Here is a 22,888-nt window from a genome sequence, read left to right as displayed (position 1 = left end):
CAGGCCACTTCCTTTGACACATTGAACACCGTGGTTTTGTGTAGTTTAGGCTGGTGATCACATGAACCAGTTACAGTAATTAAAAATGTGACTGCAGCGGTGCTGCAATAAGACAGATGGCACTGTAGGACTAGTGATGGTAAGTTTTCATTAGAGCCCGGCACTGGGATTGGGATCCTGTTGGACCCAATCCAAAATGTGCGGACGGTAATGAGGCTCCTGTGGGCGGTCAGGCACTATGGTTGCGGGTCCCACAAATCCTGCTCATCCCCGCAGCCTCTTTAAGTTAGGTCCCATCTTTCGTTGAACTTGCCCCGACGGCATCATGCTCTATTGCGCTCTTTTTCTCGTTTTGTGGGGCTTGCCATGAAGGAACCATCCCATTCATTATCAGATGTACAGGTGCAACCATACATTTTATAGAAAGGCTTTCTCTGCTCCAGCCATTTCACAACACATCTGCAACGGGAGAAGCTTGGGTATGGGTATTAAACACCTTGCATGAACAGTGGTTTAATTCTATACTATTATTAAAAACAACTTTTGACGTGTCTATCAGAACATGTAAAAAGTTACTCCTGAGACCTGCTGCGTTTGTGAGATATTATCCAGGGAATCGTGCAGCATTGTGCTCCACTCTTTGCAAAAAAAGTCTGTGCAGAGAATTGTTCGGATCTCTCGGCCGGCCATGAGACCAGCTACAATCAGCAACATTTGACTTGTTTGATCAAATGTTAGAAGTTGTTTTTAATGACAGTAATGCTTACGTGTAGGATCACACACAGCACATCTGCAGCATATTTTGCTCTGCGTATGCACCACCGGCAGCCTAGAAGCGACTGCAGAGCGAGCTCCCAGCTGCGGCTGAGTAGCTCTGTGTGTCTGCTCTTGACTGCCAGCAGGAAATCCCCCTCTACAAGCTGATACACAGAGCTACCCTGTGACTTCCGGCAGGCGCATCCACAGCGTAAAATATGCTGCGGATGTGCTGTATGTGACCCTAACCTAAAGCTATGTCGACTCTGTTTTCTTCCAAATTCTCAGTCTGTCCTTGGACCTTAGCTTAACAGTGCTACATCTCACAATACGTAAAAAATTCCATCCAGTTTAACATTTTTACATTGCCATTGCTGCCTCTGCCAACCTTGTGCAAAGATCTGCTCTGATAACATTTCCATTTCCTGGAAATGTAATAAGTTCATCAAACTCTAAAGAGTGTGTGTCATTCTCTCCCCATGATTCATCTCTGTCCTACCATCTGGTAGCCTCAGCTTTATTTGTAATTTGTAGGAAGTATACCCACATCCTTGTGTGGGTAGAGTTACACACGGATAACCAGTGTGCTTTTTGACTATTTTCTTGAGCTAATGTGGTCAGCAACTCTGAGCTCAGGGACATCTTTTAGTAGGAATGCCTTATCTTTGTAGTATAGACAGAGATGTTGCTTAGTCTGACCAAGCATGTCTGAATCACAATGTGCTGACAGGGTCAGACACAATGTACAATTGTGGTTTGCTCTCTGTGCGCAGGTATAAAAATCGTAAGCCCTGCTATATATGATTTATAATGGTTTAATTTTAACTAAAGAAATTATAAAATAATATATTCTGTAATAATTCTGCAGTGTATTCATTTAACTGGCTGAAATGTCACGGTACATTACCTAAGCACAAGCATGGCTGTTTTTTTTTTTTTCTAGTGTAAAGGTCTAAGCAGTGGAATTGCTGTGCTTCACATGTTAAGTATGACTTCATATAGTTGCTATACCTATTTGGAGGGATAATATTTTGTTGTTGTCTGATTCCATGTAAATAAACTCATTGGCATAGATAATAGCTGAGCTGTTTTCCAGAAGTACTTACAGTTGGACTTGATTCCAGGACATGGTTCTGGAGAAAGTACACTGGATTAAGCTAGCTTCACTGTGTTGGGGATGGCTTACAATACAGCATACCTCCCAACTTTTGCTGAGAGCAAAGTGGGACAAGCCACGCCCCTAACCACACCTACTGCCACACCCTCAGTCATGCCATAACCACACCTGCACCTGCAAAATGGGAATACCTCTTAACAGCAATAATGTTGTCAGTCTGTCACCTAAGTTTAGGAGGACATTCTATACTGACAGACTGACAACCCCCATCATTACAACTACAGACAATATGAGTGATTACATACAGTTATATCAGGTGACTGACTACAGCCACCGTAACTTCCACTACAGACCATATAAGAGATTACACACAGTTATATCAGGTGACTGACAAGAACCCCCATCATTACCACTACAGACTATATAAGAGATTACATACAGTTATAATCAGGTGACGTCTTCTCTGATTGTAGACGTTCACTTTCCCTTTTTCTTCTCCAGCTCAGACGCTAGGATGATTTCTTCCAGCTACGACTCATCTCTGGAGAACATTTTTTTAGACTCTGCACTTTTCCTATAACTATAATACACCAAACTGTAAAGATGCCCCCCTTAGTAAAATGGGTAGCAGCAGATGTCCCCCACATTAGGTAGGCAGCAGATGTACCCCACATTAGGTTGGCAGCGGCAGTGTTCCCCATATCTAGTTGGCAGCGGCAGTTTCTCCCATATTAGTTTGGCAGTGGCAGTTCCCCCCATATTAGGTTGGCAGCGGCAATGTCCCCCACATTAGGTTGGCAGCGGCAGTGTCCCTCATATTAGGTTGGCAGCAGCAGTTTCCTACATATTAAATTGGCAGTAGTCGCAGTTTCCCCCATATTAAATTGGCTGTAGTAGCAGTTTCCCCCATATTAGGTTGGCAGCGGCAGTTTCCCCATATTAGATTGGCAGTAGCAGTCCCTCCTCCTCCCGGATACTTACCTCCTGCAGCTCTTCTGTCTTTTTCCCGGCAGGTACCTCAGCACATCCTATTCTTTCTTCATCCTCTGCGCTCCGGCGTCTGATGATGTCACTCGTGTCATCTGGCTAGATGTAGCCAGCGGGCACAAGAGTAATTGACAGGGTGAGGAGACAATGGCTCTTCACCCTGTAAAACTTCCCACTGAGATGCCTCATTGGGAGGCATTTACAGTCAAATGCGGGACATGTGGGGGCCATTCCGGGACGGCGGGACATTTTTCCAAAAAGCCGCCTTAATCTAATTAGTAAATTTCTGCTATGTTCTTGTGTTCCAAACTATTATGCAAATTATATTTTTCTCATTTACCTAAATAATTGATGTAAATAACAGTCAGCATAATTCTCATGTTATCAACTATTAAGAGTACAATTGAAATTTTATTGAACAAACCTCCTAATGATAACTTACAATGCACTGTTCCAAATTATTACTCACAGTAAGTTTCAAAACACTTTATAGGTTGTAAAGAACTGAAAATTGTCATTTGTTGTGTTTGCAGCATATTTACTGAAATCAAAAGCTATTTCAATCAAACTTTTACCAACATTTACATTTTTTAAACATTTTGACAGGTCACGTTACATTTTAACATAGGACCCCTTATCTGACAGCATCTTCACAAGTCTTGCATCCATTGGACTTGTGAGTTTTTGGACAGTTTATGCTTGAATTTGTTTGGAAGATGTCAGAATAGCCTCCCAGAGCTGCTGTTTGGATGTAAACTGCCTCACACCCTCAGATTTTTTGCTTGAGGATGCCCCAAGGGTTCTCAAAAGGATTGAGGTCAGTGGAGGATGGAGGCCACACCATGACTTTCTCTTTTTTTTTTAAACCCATAGCAACCATTGATGCAGAGGTATTCTTTGCAGCATGAGATGGTGCATTGTCATGCATGGAGATGATTTTTTCACGGAAAGCATAGTTCTTCCTTCTGTTCTGTGGTCAGTCAAAAACTCCAAATACATTGCAGAGGTCATCTTTACACCTTCGGGGACCCTATAGGGGCCAACCAGCTCTCTTCCCATGATTCTGGCCCAAAACATTACTCCACCGCCGCCTTGCTGACGTTGCAGCCTTATTGGAACACGGCGGCCATCCACTAACCCTCCACTACTCCATCCATCTGGACCATCCAGGGTTGCATGGCACTCATCAGTGAATGGGACAGTTTGAAAATTGTCTTTTTGTATTTTTCTACCCAATGCAGCCCTCTCTGTTTGTGAGCATTGATTAGTGGTAACAGAATAGAACTCTACACCTTGATGTCCTTGAGACTCCAGAGGCACCAGCAGCTTCAAATATCTGTTTGCTGCTATGTAATGGTATTTTAGCAGCTGCTCTCTTGATCCGATGCATGGATCTGGCAGAAATCTTCCTCAATGTGCCTTTATCTGCACGAACCCTTCTGTTCTGTTCTTGTGAAATATCTAATGTTTCCATACCTTGTCCAAGGCATTTAACTATTTCACTCTTTTCGGCAGTATAGGGATCCTTTTTCTTCCTCATTGCTTGAACATGGGGCTCTGCTTAATATTGTGAAACACCCACCTTTAGTATTTTTTCCTTAAATTGGGCTCATCTGGCAATGCCATCCATGAGTTAAACTGAAAAACTTAATATTTAATGTTTGTGACACTTAAATATCATTTGCATAATAATTTGGAACCCCTTAAGAACGCAGCCCTTTTTCACCTTAAGGACTGAGCCCTTTTTCGCAATTCTGACCACCGTCGCTTTACGAATTAATAACTCAAAAATGCTTTTACCGAATACTCTGATTCTGAGATTGTTTTTTCGTGACATATTCTACTTTATTTTGGTGGTAAATTTTCGGCTTTACTTGCATCCTTTTTTGGTGAAAAATCCCCAAATTTCATGAAAATTTTTAAAATTTAGCATTTTCTAACTTTGAAGCTCTCTACTTGTAAGGAAAATGGATATTCCAAATACATTTTATTTTTATTCACAAATACAATATGTCCACTTTATGTTGGCATCATAAAATGGAAATATTTTAGCTTTTTGAAAAAATTAGAGGGCTTCAAAGTAGAGCAGCAATTTTCAAAAATGTCATGAAAATTGCAAAATCTGAAGGGACAGATGTTACAGAACTACAACTCCCAGCATGCCTGGGCAGTCTAGGCATTCTGAGAGTTGTAATTTGGCAACATCTGGAGGGCTACCGTTTGGGCACCACTGTAACAGTAGTCTCCAAACTGTGACCCTCCAGATGTTGCAAAACTACAACTCCCAGCATGCCCGGGCAGCCTTTGGCTGTCTGGGCATGCTGGGAGTTGCAGTTTGGCCTTCCTAGTGGATGCCACAGTAAAGATCACTTTACTTTCACTTTCATTCCCCCCCCCCCCACCGTAGTTTCCCTACTTGAGCCAGGATCCAGCAGTCTCCAGCGACGATCCGTGTTCCCCAGGCATCTTCTCCTCCAGGTACCGGCCTCCATCTTCTCCCCACGTTCCCCTCGACATCCAGGGGTGAGCAGAACGGGGGTTGCCATGGCAACCCACTGTCCTACCCTGCCATTGGCCAGAATCCGTTCTGACCAATGGCAGGGGATAGGAGAAGATATGTAAATCCAGCCTAAATTTTGATGCAATTGATGCTACAGGCAGGTATCGGATTAGGTAACGGGGGCATTTGTACAAGTACTTATGCAAATGTACAGTATCTGTACGGTTACCAGTATCGGTATTGGGACATGCAGAGTGCCTAAAGAGAAACATATGAGTGCATACAGTATAAACAGTTTATTAATGTAGTTCCTTGTATTGGTGAACAGCATGCCTGGAAATCTCTGTTCTCTTCTGTAAATGTTGCAGATGTCTGAACCCCTTCTCCATCTCACATGGTTCAGTTGCGGCTGCTTAGTTCAGTGAAGCCTGGGGAGAAAACCCCATCCCCACTTTCAGTAAATTTGACCTTATTTGCTGTTAGAATGGATCAGACTAGGAGACCAGGGTCTGATGACAAAATGAAAAAGACTGAGACAAGTTTTTTACTAAGTTGTTTAGCAAAAAAATGTTTTAATAAAACATTTTAGGAAAGTGCTTATTTTTTTTAAACAGTATTCAATTAACAAAACATTTTTTTTTCAACCAATTTTGTCGGGAAAATGTAACCATGAACAATCATTTAAACCGACCATTCACAGACTGTTATTGCCTGAAAGAAATTGTCCATATTCTAAGAATGTTCCCAGAATATAACCAGAAAGATTTTGTCCATTGCCTGGTGACATTGATCATGTATTACCAGTTTAAATAACTTTAACTGGCAATTTGGACTTAAATGTATATGGCTGTGGAATTCTTCAGACAATTGTTTGTGAAATGGTTCTTTATCAAAAACCTAGTATTATCTAATGTGTGTGGCAAAATATGTCCATAAAATAGGAATTTTAAAAAATTTCATGATTTTAAGACTGGAATTACAGAAGCTTTTTGAAACAGTGTGTGCACTGACAATTATAGTGCACATCATTAGATGAAAAATTGACATATTTTATTTCTATTTTAAAGACCTATTATGCTATTCATTTCATGATGTCTGAACATAAACTTAGAGTTTTCATACCTCAGGGCTCTAGGATCACACAGCCTAGTATTAGAAAGAACACTTCCCTCAGCCAGCGTTTACCTGCCTCTCTGAATAATACACGAGCCATGCTGCACCATACCACTCTGGGTCCATGTCAGAAGTTACGTTGACCCACTGCATAGCTGTTACTTGAGCTCACCATCACTCTTTTCAGCTTCAAGCCCACTGGTGGCTCCTTGACAGAGAAGATCACGTCTACTCCCTCTCCCTGACCAACAAGTTTCTCTGACACCTCGTAATTTCACCTCACATCGCTTGTTTGGCACCTTAACACTGCCCTTAACTAACCTCACTCTTTCTTCCTTCCACCAACGTCGGAGGCATAGTGTTCCAGCACCATGGCATTCACACCTACTATGCTTATCTACGCTGACTGGCTATCATGGTGCTCCTATGAAATGAAGCCAACCGGCCCCATACAAGCCTGGACACCTGGAGTTCAGAATGTTTATACAGTATATAAAGACTTTTACATAGCAAAAATATTTAAAAATAAAAAATGTTAAATGTCCGTCAACAGCTCTATTAAAATAAAACTTACCCTTAGTGCTTTAGGAAAGAGGAAATGCATAACATATACCAAAATATAAAATCGCACTGTCAGATATATCAACTTTTTATAGGTTGTACATCTTGGCAAAACAATAGTTTTTCTAATATACTTCTTTAAAAAAAAAAAAAAAAAAAAATTTTTTAAAGAAAACATCCTCCACAAATCATACCATTTGGGGTTCTCCATACTTCCTGGGACACTGAGTCCCACAGCAGCATGCGTGTGTCCAAAGGTCATGGACTCAAGATGGCTGATTGACAAGGCTGCAGAAGGAACACAGCTTGCAGCAACACTGCTGTAACAGAGTTTTACTAATCGTGTGCCTCCAGCTGTTGCAAAACTACAACTCCAAGCATGCCTGGACAGTCAAAGGATTTCTGGGCATGCTAGGAGTTGTAGTTTTGCAAAAGCTGTAGGCACACAGCTGAAGGCAACACTGCTGCAAAAAAAGAGTTATTTAAACACTATATATCCAACTATTCCAAAACTACAAGTCCCAGCAATACAGGACTGCCTAAAGACAACACACATGAATCACATAGGAAGGTATAAGTTATACACTCACCATATTGTCTTTGGTGGTAGAGTACAGGCAATCTCCAATAATCATTGAGTGTGTGTGTGTGAGGAAAGGGTTACAGAGCAGGGCTGCCAGGCTCCCGAGAGCACAGAGTCAGCAGAGTGAGGGAGGGGGAGGAGTCACTACAGTGCAGGCAAGAGAGGGACACTTCCCTCCTTTGACAAGATGGAAAAGACAGTGGGCACTGTTAATATGCAATTTTTTGTGAAATATTTATGATAGATACATAAAAATGACATGTACATGATTAGGATGAGATACAGAGTAGCGTATAACAGTTATTTTTTTGTGGGATCTGACAGGTACGCTTTAAAGATAAATTCTATGTTTATATCTATACGCCCACAGGTTTAGATGGATAAAAACAATTTTGTTACAGTATATCCTTTTGGGATTTCTTCTTGCATAAAAGCTTGCAGTCTAGTTGAGATCTTTAAGCAATGCATTTGAGATGTGTGCATTAGGGACATGTGGAAGTCTCTTTCCTCAGCACGTGTTATCATGTCAGCAAAAAATATTATTGATTTCACTTTCTGCTTTGCTGACTTTTCCTTTAAGCGTTACAAGAAACAGATGCTCAGTGTGCACTTTTTCAAATCGGGAAATGGTGAAAATACACATACACATATATGTTAAAGAAACACATAGCAAATCAGTAGGATTGACAGTCAGTGGGGGGCAAGATTATATACTGTTTCCTTTTTTATTTATTTCTAGATTTAGTTTTTGTTTCATAAGTGTAGTAACTTAGTATACCTGTTTTGAAAACTATGCCAAAGTATAATAAAAATAACCTTATTTATATATAATAAAGTCTCTCATATAATATGTATAAGATTGCATTTGGGAAAATGTTACACATTACACCTAGAAGTTTCTTTTGTGGAAAGTGTGACATTTATTAAATAATTTAAGTAATGCTGCCATTTCTCAGTTGGTCTTCCCAACCTGCTTTGTAGGCCGCAGTGATTGCTTTTATTTTGGTTCGGTATAAGACTAGACGGGCAGGTAGGATTTGTTTTTACTTGTATGTACAATATGTTTTGGATTATCATATTGAATACATTTTGCTAATTATTTTGTGAGCTTCAGAATGGGTCATAAAATCCAGTTTGACTTAGAAATAACTATCTATTGGTCATAAAAACCGAAGGGCAAAGTATAGAATATGTTATACAGTCCTAACTTCAGTATCTGAGTAAAGGGAATATGGGGTCATTATTTCAGAAGACTTAAAGGGGTATTCTGGGCAAAAACATCTTATCCACTATCGATTTTTGCTTTTTTAATGATTTGAATTAAAGTTAGGACTTTTATACGTATTTTGGGAGCTGGAGTTCTGCACTTCTATTTTTGCTGATAGGGGATAAGATGTCTGATCGCGGGGGCCCGCTGCTGGGACCCCCCTGCGATCTCCCTGCAGCAGCCCGTATTCTATGAGTAGCTGCATCTGAAGTTTCTGAAACCTCCGGGCTTCCGAGACTGGAACGTGATGTACCCCTTTAAAGGTAGGCAGACAATGTCATAGAGCAGCAGGAAATGCTAGCAGAATGCTTGGATGTATAGGGAGAGGTATAAGCAGTAGAAAGAGAGAAGTGCTCATGCCGCTGTACAGAACACTGGTGAGACCTCACTTGGAGTATTGTGCGCAGTACTGGATTCTGTATCTCCAGAAGGATATAGATACTCTAGAGAGAGTTCAGAGAAGAGCTACTAAACTAGTACATGGATTGCAGGATAAAACTTACCAGGAAAGGTTAAAGGACCTTGGAAGAAAGAAGAGACAGAGGGGATATGATAACAACTTTGTATACATAAAGGGGAATTAACACGGTAAATGAGGAGAGGATATTTAAAAGAATAAAACCTACCACAAGAGGACATAGTTTTAAATTAGAGGGGCAAAGGTTTATGCAGTAATAACAGGAACACCATTTAAGAAGATACAGATCCGGCGCCACTGGCCTTTTAATGAACAAGTCTTTTTAATATATTCAGCTGACAGCACATGTAACTGCTTGTATTATAGGTATAGTCTGGTGGTGCTCACATCAATGAAACCAGGGCAAACGATAGATCATGAGCAATTGCAAAAGATGGATGAATCTCTCACCACAGGTTCTGTAGAAAACTTCAGACTCAGGATACAAATGAACGGAGACAGGTACACAGGGAGCAGGAGGTGGAACAGGTGAGGCAAGGGGCGTTCACGGAAACGGCGACATGTTTTGCAATCTGCTGCGCTTAGTTGGGCCCATACTGACCGGTTATTACAGGCCAGACGAAGTGCCGCAGAGTGCAAAACATGTCACTGTACCCGTGAATGCCCCTCGCCTCACCTGTTCCACCTCCTGCTCCCTGTGTACCTGTCTCCTTTCATTTGTATCCTGAGTCTGAAGTTTTCTACAGAACCTTTGGTGAGTGATTCATCCATCTTTCGCAATTGCTAGTAATATGAGGAAGTATTACTTTACAGAGAGAGTAGTGGATGCATGAAATAGCCTTACTGCTGACTGGGTAGCTACAAATACAGTGAAGGAGTTTAAGCATGTATAGAATAGGCATAAGGCTATCCTTTAAATAAGATAGGGTCAAGAACTATTGATAGCATTTAGAATATTGGGCAGACAAGATGGGCCAAATTGTTCTTATCTGCCGTCACATTCTATGTTTCTATCTCCACATTGCTGTCAACCAGCTGTTTGAAGGGGCAGTGGCACTTTAACAAGCGATGCAGTCTTTTCATTGTTTCCACTATTCCATAAATCTGTACACAGTAAATTTACTAACCTTTGTGCAGAGTCCCATTTAAGTGCCATTGTAGGGTAGTTATTTCATTGTCCATGGCATTTTCATAATTTTTCATATTGCTATAACTATGTAACTATTGATAGTATAATAACTGCTGTATTTGTTGTTTATTTTGGAGCCCTCTGTTTGTCAACTGTTTTCCTTCATTTTTAGAAGAAAGCATGGGGAGACTGAGTTAGAGAATTGGTTGTGGGTGCAATCGGGGTTCAGCTTTGCCACAGGTTTTCCCCCCACCGAAGGCGGTTATCATATATCCCTGTTATACTTAAAAGGACATCTCACAGCAGGATCACCCACACTACCCTGCTGAATGTTGGTTAACTGAAGAAAATCGGCTCACTGGTTGTTGAGTAATTTTTGACATATGCTTATATCTTCAGCATGCTTATATGCTAATTTTCGTCTTTGTGCAATTGGGAAAGCATCCAAATCCTTTCTCCATCCCCTGTAGCCAGATACTGTATCTCCTCTCTCTACATGCATATTCATTACAGCCTGGAGATCAGGAGTGCAGGAAAAAAAATTGGAGGTTACATGTGGGGCAGAGATCAGCAATGCAGGAGATTTTGGCTGAAGGACCTATGATGATGGTGTAGAGTTGGTAGGGCTGAGCTGCAGTAGAGATCACGTTTCCAGTAGAAATTGTAGCTGCACTCTGCATCCATAACCTCTTGCAGGAAAAGACTCTCACCCAGACATGGGAGAGGCTGTAATGAATATGCATGAAGCAGGAGAGTGTATCTGGCCACAAGGATTGCTAGAACCTCTGGATCCCTCTTTCATTGAACAGGAAGTTAGCATATTAACAATGCACCTCTGAATTTGCAATTAACCGCCGAACGGATTTGAATCCGATAAAGAGAGTTTTAATCAGGGTCACCCACTCGATTCCCTGTACAAGTAGGTTAGTGCAGGTGATCCTGGTGTCAAATTTCCTGGGCATTTAATACTTGTGACTTATCCTCAGGATAGACCATTCTTATCATATCAGTGGGGGCCTGACTTCTACCACTCCTGCCGACCAGCTGTTTGAAGGGGTTGCAGTGCTGGTACATGTGCGGCAGCATTTTCTACAAGTCTCTTATGCCCTGTTCATATTGTGGAAGTAAAATCTGGGAACTACTGTGCTGGCTTTGTATCTACATGATAGTCAAAAAGTGTTTGTACTTGCAGTCACAGTCCTATTAGCATCAATGCAAGGAACTGCAGTGTTATTCTAGTCAAGTGAACAGAGCTGTTCTGTAGTACAGTGCACTGAATCTCCTAACAATACAGCACATGTAAGTTTGAAAACTTGAAGAGGCTCCTACAAACAGTTGATTGATTCTGTCCTCAGTTTCCTGACACCCTCACCAGAGGGGGATGAGAATCTCGGCCTCACCCCCACCGATCCTGAGGATAGACCATAAGTTTTTAAAACCCAAATAACCTCAATAAAGATTATTCTTGCTTCTACCAATATTTATGTTTTCTTGTAATTACATGTGGTTGGGATCTGCCCATTGGACCTATTTGCCTATGTTTGAGAATATTTAAGTTTTTTTTCTGTGGAATTATCTATTCTGTACTAAATAAATATTGCATTTTATTAAGATATGATTCAGTAATACAGATTTAAGAAAAACCCCTTTATGGAAGAGTCACACGTAGCACATCCGCAGCGGGTTTCCTGAAGTTGAAATTCCACTAATGGATTTTCCATTGCTTAACTCTGCAGCAGAAAATCTGCAAACAGAATTTCAACTGCAAAAAACCCATTGTGAATGTGCTATGTGTGACCCTACCCTCAGGCTGTGTTTCAGTTAATACACTTCTGGCTATGACTCAAAAACTGCAGTGACAGTTATCCAAAAAGTGGAAATCCAGCCTTAGGATAGGGTCACACATTGCGTATGCATAGCATATTTCACGCTGCGCAGCAGGAAATAAGCTGCATATTCTCCTATGGGCACCTTTGTGCAGTGAGGTCTGCTCATATGAGAATAGTGTATGTGTGTATCTGCCACTGTGCAGCTTGAAATACAATGTGCGACCTTACCTTTAGGGTACATTTACATGTTTCATGTTAGCTGCAGATTTGATGTTGTTGAGTTTAATAATTTTGTAACATTTATTTACACAACATCAAATCCGTAGCAACTATAGTACGTGTGCATGTGGAGGAAGAAGTAGAATAGAGGAATGGCACACTGCAGAATTCTATTAAAAGTTGATCATGGATTGATATTTTATAGGGAATATAAGTATTTATTAAATCAGATATGTCAGAAGAGGTGACCGGTCCCCTTTAAAGGGGTACTCCACTGGCCAGCATTCAGAATATTTAGTTCCAAACGCTGTGTGCGTGCTGCGGGGGTCGGCCACACCCCATCGTAACATCACATTATGCCCCCTCAATGCAAGTCTATGGGAGGGGGCACACAGCGTTTGGAACTAAATGTTCCAAACGCTGGCCAGTGGAGTACCCTTTAGGGTACGTTCACACATACAGGTTCCTGTGCAGATTTGATGTACAGGATTTGTTACTGCAGATTAGAAGCTGTGCTCAATCATTTAGTTTACATCAAATCCTGTGCATCAAATCTGCGTACGTGTGAACGTACCCTTAATTTGTTTAGATGAGTTTTAGATGAGTTTTGTGGAGGGGATGGGGGTCTTATCACTGTTGGCTTGTGACTTTTATAAATGTTTTCACACATTTGAACATGCCAAAGGGTCTTATATATAGAACTTTGCAGATATCTTCTTTAACACTATGTATTAATATTGCAAAGGATTGCTATTAGTGTTCTATATTTGTCTGGTATGTAAGTTTCTAACAGTTTTTTTCTGTTTTTCCCCCACAGACCTTTATAGTACTAAACAGAGGAAAAACAATCTTCAGATTTAGTGCCAATCCTGCCTTGTATATTTTAAGTCCTTTTAACCCATTAAGGAAAATAGCTATTAAAATTTTGATACATTCATATCCTTTTTTGGTGATTGATGATGTCTTAGTGTATTGTGCATGTGTTTTTTTTTTCTTTACATGGGACAGTAATTTTATATGAGCTAGAATACGTCAAAATATGTAAATTTGTATTTCTACAATTGCAACATTTCTTTTCATGTACGTCTGTATCCCAATAATGGCTCAATGTTCGTCACGATAATCATCTTAACCCCTTAAGGACTCAGCATTTTAAAGTTTTAGCATTTTCATTTTTTCCTCCTTACATTTTAAAAATCATAACCCTTTCAATTCTCCACCTAAAAAGCCATATGATGGCTTATTTTTTGCACCACCAATTCTACTTTGTAATGCCATCAGTCATTTTACCCAAAAATCTACGGCAAAACAAAAAAAGAATCATTGTGTGACAAAATTGACAAAAACAACATTTTGTAACTTGTCGGCATCCATTTCTAAGCAGTGCATTTATCGGTAAAAATGACACCTTCTCTTTATTCTGTAGGTCCATATGATTAAAATGATACCCTACTTACGTAGGTTTGATTTTGTCTACTGGAAAAAATCATAACTACATGCAGGAAAATGTATATGTTTAAAAATGTCCTTTTCTGACCCCTATAACTTTTTTATTTTTTTTATATGGGGATCTATGAGGGCTCATTTATTGTCCCGTGATCTGAAGTTTTTATCGGTACCATTTTTGTTTTGATCAGACTTTTTGATCACTTTTTATTCATTTTTTTATGGTATAAAAAGTGACCAAAAATACGCTATTTTGGACTTTTGAATTTTTTTTTACATGTACACCATTTAGCATGTGGTTTAATTATAGTTCGGACATTTACGCACGCGGCGATACCACATGTTTATATTTTATTTACATAGTTTTTTTTTATGGGAAAAGGGGGGTGATTCAGACTTTTATTTATTAGTGTTAAATCACATTTATTAACATTTTATTTTCATAGGGGACTATAACATTGCACACACTGATTTTCTACACTGATGCAGTGCAGGCATGGAGCAGTCATTCGGCGATCGGACAACAAGGAGGCAGGTAGGGACCCCCCCCCCCTGTGTCCGTACATCTGATCGGGACAGCGCGGTTTCACCGCGGTGGTCCCAATCAGCCCAAATGAGCAGCCGGGAAGGTTTCAGTTTAATTTCAGACACAGCGATCAACTTTAATTGTCGCGTCTGAAGGGTTTAATATCGGGCATCACCGCGATCAGGGGTCGTTATTAGCTGCGGGTCCCGGCCGTTGATGGCTGCTTGGACCGACCCGATATGACATGGGGTCACCGCATGACCCCGCATAATATTGTGGGAAGCAGCGCAGGATCTAAATATACTTCCTGTGTCGTTAAGGGGTTAAGTAATGTTTTTTTTTTTATAGGTACACAGTGTTCAGTAATGTAGCTTTCCATGTAAAAAGGGTAGTAGACAAAACTGTTACATTCCAAGGAGCCCAGTAAAACAACTTTAATGTTAAATGTACACTTTATTGGGTAAACTTATCAATTATTGGTGTGGGTAAGCTCTTTTTTCACCCATTTTTTGTGTGTTATGGTAGTGTGTATGTGCGCCAAATTTATAAAATGGTTGCACAACGTGATACATATGGCGCTAGTACACAACTTTTGAAAGAAAAGCACTTCATGACAACACTTTGTATAGTTCTTTCTCTGCGACATGCTGTTTTGTAAGCCATGTCTGGGCTGGTGTATGTTGGTGGTATAATTAAGGCCATTGCGCCAACCTTTTTTTTTACTTAAGAAAAGTTGTATTTCATAAATCAGCAAGCACTGCAAAGTAAAAAAAAATCAAAAGTGTGTAGTCAAAATCACTTTAGCGGTTGAGTATCAAAAATTTGCTAAATGTTTTTGCAACATAGACGATTCTGCAACTTTTCTACACTAAAAAAGACTATTGATAAATTTCCCGCAATTGGACCCTATGGATGAAAAATAGCATTCTATGACATATAAAACAGGCGTCCAATAAAGGGGTACTCCGGTGGAAATTTATTTTTTAAATCAACTGGTGTCAGAAAGTTAAACAGATTTGTAAATTACTTCTATTTATATATCTTAATCCTTCCAGTACTTATCAGCTTCTGTATACTACAGATGAAGTTCTTTTCTTTTTGAATTTCTTTTCTGTCTGACCACAGTGCTCTCTGCTGACATTTCTGTCCATGTCAGGAACTGTCCAGAGTACAAGCAAATCCCCATAGCAAATCTATTCTGCTCTTGACACTTCCTGACATGGACAGAGGTGTCAGCAGAGAGCACTGTGGTCAGACAGAGAAGAAATTCAAAAAGAAAGGAACTTCCTGTGGACCATACAGTAGCTGATAAGTACTGGAAGGATTAAGATTTTTTAAAAGAAGTAATTTATAAGTCTGTTTAACTTTCTGGCACCAGTTGAATTAAAAACCAGAGTACCCCTTTAAATAGATAACTTGTCAACGTCTAAACATATACACCCTGTTCCAAATTATTATGCAAATGATACCGGTCTCATTTACCTTAATAATTGATGTAAATAACAGTCAGCATAATTCTCATGTTCTCAGCTATTGTACTAGAGTACAATGTAAAAATATTTGAACAAAAATCCTAATGATAACAGTATTTTTTTTTTTTATAAAAAACTTAAAATGCACTGTTCCAAATTATTACACACAGTAAGTTTCAAAACACTTTATAGGTTGTAAAGAACTGAAAATTGTCATTTGTTGGGTTTGAAGCATACTTACTGAAATCAAAAGCTATTTCCATCAAACTTTTAACAACATTTTAACTTTTTAAACATTTTAACAGGTCACGTTACATTTTAACATAGGACCCCTTATTTGATAGCAGCTTCACAAGCCTTGCATCAATTGAACTTGTGAGTTTTTGGACAGTTTCTGCTTGAATTTGTGTGCAAGATGTCAGAATAGCCTCCCAGAGCTGCTGTTTGGATGTAAACTGCCTCCCATCCTCAAAGATCTTTTGCTTGAGCATACTCCTAAGGTTCTCAATACGATTGAGGTTCTGGGAAGATGGAGGCCTCTTCCCATGATTCCGGCCCAAAACATGACCACTGCCTTGTTGATGTTGCAGCCTTGTTGGAACAGGATGGCCGTCCACCAACCATCCACTACTTCATCCATCTGGACCATCCAGGGTTGCACAGCACTCATCAGGGAACAGGACTGTCTTCATGTATTTTTCTGCCCAATGTAGCCGTTTCTGCTCATGAGCCTTGGTTAGTGGTGATCGAATAGAAGGTTTATGCACAGTTGCAAGACTCTGGAGAACTCTACACCTTGATGTCCTTGGGACTCCAGAGGCACCAACAGCTTCAAATATCTGTTTTCTGCAATGGTATTTTAGCAATGGTATTTTGGCAGCTGATCTCTTGATCCGATGCATGGATCTGGCAGAAATCTTCCTCAGTGTGCCTTTATCTGCACAAACCTGTCTGCGCTCTGAATCAGCCACAAATCTTGTAATAATGCGATGATCACGCTTACATTTTCGTGAAATATCTAATGTTTTCATACCTCGTCCAAGGCATTGAACTATTTCACTGTTTTCAGCAGCAGAGAGATCCTTTTTCTTCCCATATTGCTTGAAAATGGTGCTCTGCTTAATAATGTAAAACACCCACCTTTAGTAGTTTTTCCTTAAATTGGGCTCACCTGGCAATCTAAATATCACAGGTGTCCGAGATTGTTTTTTAGTGATCAAAAGAGCCCTGAGACACAATGCCATCCATGAGTTAAATTGAAAAACAAAATATTTAATCATTGTGACACTTAAATTATGCCTTTAAAGGGGTACTCCACTGGAAAACATTTTTTTTTAAATCAACTGGTGCCAGAAAGTTAAACAGATTTGTAAATTACTTCTATTAAAAAATCTTAATCCTTCCAGTACTTATCAGCTGATTTTATGATCCACAGGAAGTTCTTTTCTTTTTGAGTTTCCTTTCTGTCTGACCACAGTGCTCTCTGCTGACACCTCTGTCCATTTAGGAACTGTCTAAAACAGTATAGGTTTTCTATGGGGATTTGCTCCTACTATTGACAGTTCCTAAAATGGACAGAAGTGTCAGCAGAGAGCACTGTGGTCAGGCAGAAAGGAAATTAAAAAATAAAAGAACTTCCTGTGGATAATACAGCAGCTGATAAGTAATAAAAGAATTAAGATTTTTTTAATAGAAGTAATTTACAAATCTGTTTAACTTTCTGGAGCTTGAAAAAATGTTTTCCAGTGGAGGACCCCTTTAAGACTGAGTCCTTTGGCATAAACCAGTTATGGTTTCTTTCATAACTCTATGGGGCAATTTTATTAGTACAAATGTGCTTGAATCTGGGGAAGTTTGTGCCATAAACTAACATGAGTTGTAGTACATCTATTATGAGCTTTAAACACTTGCCCAAAGCTTGCATGATAAAGCATAAAAGGCTCGGCATGGCATAACAGAGAGGTGGTATGGATACGTGGCTGTGCCTTGCATGCAGCTTCATGTGTTAAAATATTGGCTTAAAGTAAGCCAACTAATAGATGGTCTAAACAGAGATTAGATGGTGTAAATATTAGTAAATCTGCCTCTTTGTGTTTTCAACAACATTTGAAGTTAAGATTTACATTTAATACTAAGACTTTTTTTTCTGGCACGGGTGCACACATTTTTTATTTTTGTTATTATTATTAATAATAATAATAATAATAATAATAATAGGAGTAATGTATTGTTCCATTAAAATATTTTAGCAGCCCTGGTGCATGTGGAATTGTCTGCTTGAATTTCTTTTTACACATGCCTTGAGCAGATGGACATTTGAGCCACTCCAGGCACACATCTATTTTACCATAGTCAAGTAGTCTATCTGACACACCATCACTGGTAATCACTGTTCTAAAAATCAATTTATTGTTTTAGGAGTGTGATGGGGAATGATTGTTGGTACTTACCCGGTAGATGTGTCTTTGACCTACGTTGATGTGTGTTGAAGTCTACTGTTTTCTTCATCACATTTTAGTATGTAAAGATGCGGCAAAAGTTGCTAGTGTTGAAAGTAAAAGCTTGACATGAGGAACAGAAAAGCACTTTGTTGAATTGCCGCTAATCCCCCGGCACAGAACTATAGCCCCTTGAATTTCTGAAGAGTTAAAAGCAAGTTTAAAGGAGTACTTCGCCCCTAGACATCTTATCCCTTATTCCAAGGATAGGGGATAACATGCCTGATCGCGGGGCATACAGCCAAAAGACCCCCTGCAATCACCGGCCTGCCACCCCAGTAATCAGCCGGATTACAAGCAACCACAGGCATCACACCCCCCTCATATATACATTAATAGTCGGGGGCATGATCACCACGGATGCCCAAAGCCTAACACAGCCTGCATTCTAAACATAAATGTTCAGAACACTGTGTTGCCAGGCCGGAGATTGTACTTCTTATCCCCTATCCTTTGGATAGGGGATAAGATGTCTAGAGATGGAGTACTCCTTTAAGGGCACTCTGCAGTAATTTGAGGGACTGTAGTTTTGTGGTTTTTGGCACAATTAAATTTAGTAACATTGGTCTTTTTTTCAACCTTATGAACTAAGTCCGTCAAGTTCAACCTATATCCCTATTGTGTCCCTACTGAGTGAATCTAGAGGAAAGCAAAAACCCTTATGAGGCTGATGCCAATTGCCACATACTAGGGGTAAAAAGTCCTTCCTGACTCCAAATATGGCATCAGAATAAATACCTGGACCAACATTCTGTCCCTGTTAATCTAATATCCATAACCTGTAAGATTATTATTCTCCAGAAATACATCCAGGAACTTTTTAATTATTAGTAGAATTTACCATGATCCCTTCCTCTGGCAGAGAGTTCCATAGTCTTGCAGCTCTTACAGTTAAGAACCCCCGTCTGTGCTGGTGTAGAAACCTTCTTTCCTCTAGACGTAGAGGATGCCCCCTTGTTATAGATACAGTCCTGGGTATAAATATGTCATGGGAGAGATCTCTGTACTTTCCACTGAAATATTTATACACAGCTATTAGGTCACCCCTTAGCTGTCTTTCTTCTAAACTAAATAACCCCAATTCTGATAATCTTTCTGGTTACTGTAGTCCTCCCATTCCCTGTATTACTCTGGTTGCCCTTCTTTGAACCCTCTCCAGCTCCACTATATCTTTCTTGTACACTGGTGCCCAGTACTGTACACAGTATTCCATGTGGATTCGTACAGCTTTAGAATTATTTCCTTGTCGTGGACTTCTTTGCCCCTTTTGATGCACCCCATGATTTTATTCGCCTTGGCAGCAGCTGCCCGACACTGGTTGCTACAGTTAAATTTACTGTTAACTAAAACTCCTAAATCCTTTTCCACATCAGTCGTCCCAAGTGTTCTCCCATTTAATACACAATCCCAGCCCTGATTTATCCTGCCCATGTGCATTAACTTACATTTATCAGTCTAGAACCTCATCTGCCACTTCCCAGCCCAAATCTCCAACCTATCCAGATCCATTTGTAACAGAGCATTGTCCTTTATTTTGTTAACCACTTTACGCCCTGTAAATCATCATCATCATTGTTATCATCTGCAAAGCTTTCACCTTGACAATCTCTCGACAAGGTCACTAGTAACGGTCACCCAATCAAAGTATGTACCATGTACCTACAGAAATTTTATCCCCTATCCAAAGGGGCTGTCAGACATAAATGGAAGGGCGGGATGTGATGTCACAAGGGGGCGTGACATGACATCGAGTATCCGGCCGTGGAAACCCAGCGGTCTAAACATACTGTTAAGAATGCCGGGTGCTGCATGGAGATCTCAGGGGGTCCCAGCAGCGGAAAAATCAAGCTGTGACTTTTGACCACAGTTACTTCTGTCTGGAGATGTTTTGCTGATCTTTGCATATTGAGATGCGATCAAGAAAACAGTAGAGCGTGACACACCCATTAACTCAGCAGCTTCAGTTAGATGCCCCTACCAGGCCTCTACCAACAATTAGTCCTTTTTGGAACTCTGATCTGACATACCACAACCCTAGAACAGATTTTTAAGAACAGCACAAGTAAAGGAGCTTATAAACAGTGATATAGGCTACATGACTGACAAAAAGTGTGTGTTAATGATGGATGGTATGTCAGGAAGAGTTCAGCTTGACTATGTAAAATCAGGGGTGTTCCAGTTATTTTACACAATCTCTGTAAATTGTGCCTTTTTTAACCTTTGTCTTTGATAGCTAAAGGGGTACTCTGGCTCTAATACATCTTATCCCTAAAGGATAGGGGATAAGATGTATGATCGCAGGGGTCCCACCGCTGGCTGACCCCCGCAATCTGTCATTGCACACCCATTGCGTGACGACCATGGGGCCGGAGCATCACAACGTCATGAATCCGCTTCACACTCAGAGCCTCCAGTGCTGCGGAGAGCTCACAAAGGTGGGTGCACAATGACATTGCGGGGGTCCCCAGCAGCGATCATACATTTTATCTCCTATCCATCGCATAGGGGATAAGATGTATTAGGGCCGGAGTACCTCTTTTAAGATAAAAGTTGTCCATACACCTACAGTAGCTGGTGGTGCTTACCAGTTGAAATTTAACCAGGCCAATCCTTTTCTTTCCCAACATCCATTGCGCACAAAATTGTGCAACTGAGATACAGTTTTAACCTGCCTTAATCTGGATAATAAATGTAGGAAAGAAAATCTTGATACCTACATAAAAAATAAATCACAAAGCTAATGGCAAATCAATATAAAGCAATGCTGCAAGAGGTCAGGATTTCTCTGGTGACATTGTTGTCCTTTTTCCCTTCTGACTAGTTGAGACTTTTGTTTACAAAGCTAATGGATCCATAACATTAGACTAGGAAATTCTAACTATTTCATTAGTCATTTAAAATTAATTTACTTTGTATTACTTTAATATTTAATTTGATTTGCGGTTTAAATAATGCTGTAGCATTCATTGTCTACTAACCATTCTCATCCTAAGTTTTTTCGTGTCTTGAGAAAAATAAAAAAATTATAACCACTGGCTGAATTCACTGTTGTATACACCAGAAACTGCTCTTGCCATAATTGGAATGTGCCTATAGCCTGACACTTCCAGTAGGCATATGTTTAGGCACTGTGGGGGATATTTATCAAAGCTGTCTATGTCCCGCATCAATATAGACCAAACTACAGAGGGTTAGGCTGGTCTATTGTGCGCCTAACTTGATAAATTCTGTGCACAGACTTCGTGATCAATACTTTAGACTGTATTTAAACCTGCTCCAACATGGTCTGACATTTTGGCGTACTTTCAGCCAATGCGACTTGTCGCTGAAAAGTCGCTTTTGATAAATTCAGCACCAATGCATTTTCCAAGCATTTCCGTTTAAAATAGACTTGCATGCATCATGTTAAAAAAATCCTCTAGAGCAAAAGTCGCAAAAAAGTCGCACATATTTAGACTGCGACTTTCTGTGCGACAAATTTAGACCGGAAAAACCAGTCTGAATGCTTTGATAAATATCCCCCTGTGTGTTGGCATTTTGCCACATTTTTTTTTTTACTATGGCAGTTAGTGGGCTACTACATGGCACACAGCTGAATATTAGGGGCTATGGGGGAGATTTATCAAATCCTGTCCAGAGGCAAAGTTGCTGAGTTGCCATCTCCCTAATAGCCCCTAATATTCAGCTCTGGGCCTTATAGTAGCCCACTGACTGCAATAGCTGAATTGCCCATAGCAACCAATCAGATCACATCTTTTCTATGGGCAACTCAACAACTTTTCCTCTTGACAGGTTTTGATAAATCTCCCCCTAAATGTCCCCAGATAACGTTGGGAGAACAGTTTTGTGTATGCAAGAATGTATGTATAAAATAATGCAAAGAATTATTAAATCAGCCTTTATGTGTAAGGTATCAGCAAATCTTAATATTGTTAAAAAGGAGATACAGACACTCAAATATCAGTGAACTTTTATAAATAAACCTCACTACTATCTTTACAAATCTTTGAACTAGGGCTATATTTCCTTACATGATGATTTTCCTGAAGACATTGTAAATACGTAAATGAAGAGGATCAGTCTAAAGCAGTGGTATCCAGCTGGTGTTAACTTAGAACCTGTCCAAACAACTAACCAAAGTAAAGCTTTTATTTATTCAAGAACATTTAGGTCATAAAATCTGGGCTATGATTGTTTTCTATTACAATAAGGTTAGTTGCGGATTGTTAAAGGGTGTTTATGAAGGCAATATGGCTGCCTTCTTCTAAAAACAGCATCCATGACCATGAGTTGTGTCCAGAACTGCAGTAAAAGAAATTTGTGAAAAAATATACTCACCTACCCCGATGTTCCCCACTTGCCAGTGCTTCTTCCTGGTTCCTTTGGTGTGTCGTCCCTGCAAGAGTAGCTAGCCAGTGTCCTGTCTCAATCAGTGATTGACTGAATGGGCAATCCCCCAGACAACCC

General features: G+C 40.0%; 1 protein-coding gene across 9 annotated transcripts in view; it reads left to right on the top strand.

The window, feature by feature from the left end:
• The window catches only part of SCN8A (sodium voltage-gated channel alpha subunit 8), a 260,584-nt gene that overhangs the window by 63,942 nt on the left and 173,754 nt on the right, over window positions 1-22,888 (top strand). For all 9 annotated transcript variants that reach the window (XM_056562694.1, XM_056562701.1, XM_056562698.1 and 6 more), the window contains exon 3: window positions 13,297-13,416. In XM_056562694.1, coding sequence (XP_056418669.1) covers window positions 13,297-13,416 — 120 coding nt within the window. The remainder of the gene's footprint in view (window positions 1-13,296; window positions 13,417-22,888) is intronic.

Source organism: Hyla sarda, chromosome 2 (genome assembly GCF_029499605.1).
Source record: "Hyla sarda isolate aHylSar1 chromosome 2, aHylSar1.hap1, whole genome shotgun sequence".
NCBI lineage: Eukaryota > Metazoa > Chordata > Amphibia > Anura > Hylidae > Hyla > Hyla sarda.
This window is presented reverse-complemented; position numbering and strand designations above follow the sequence as displayed.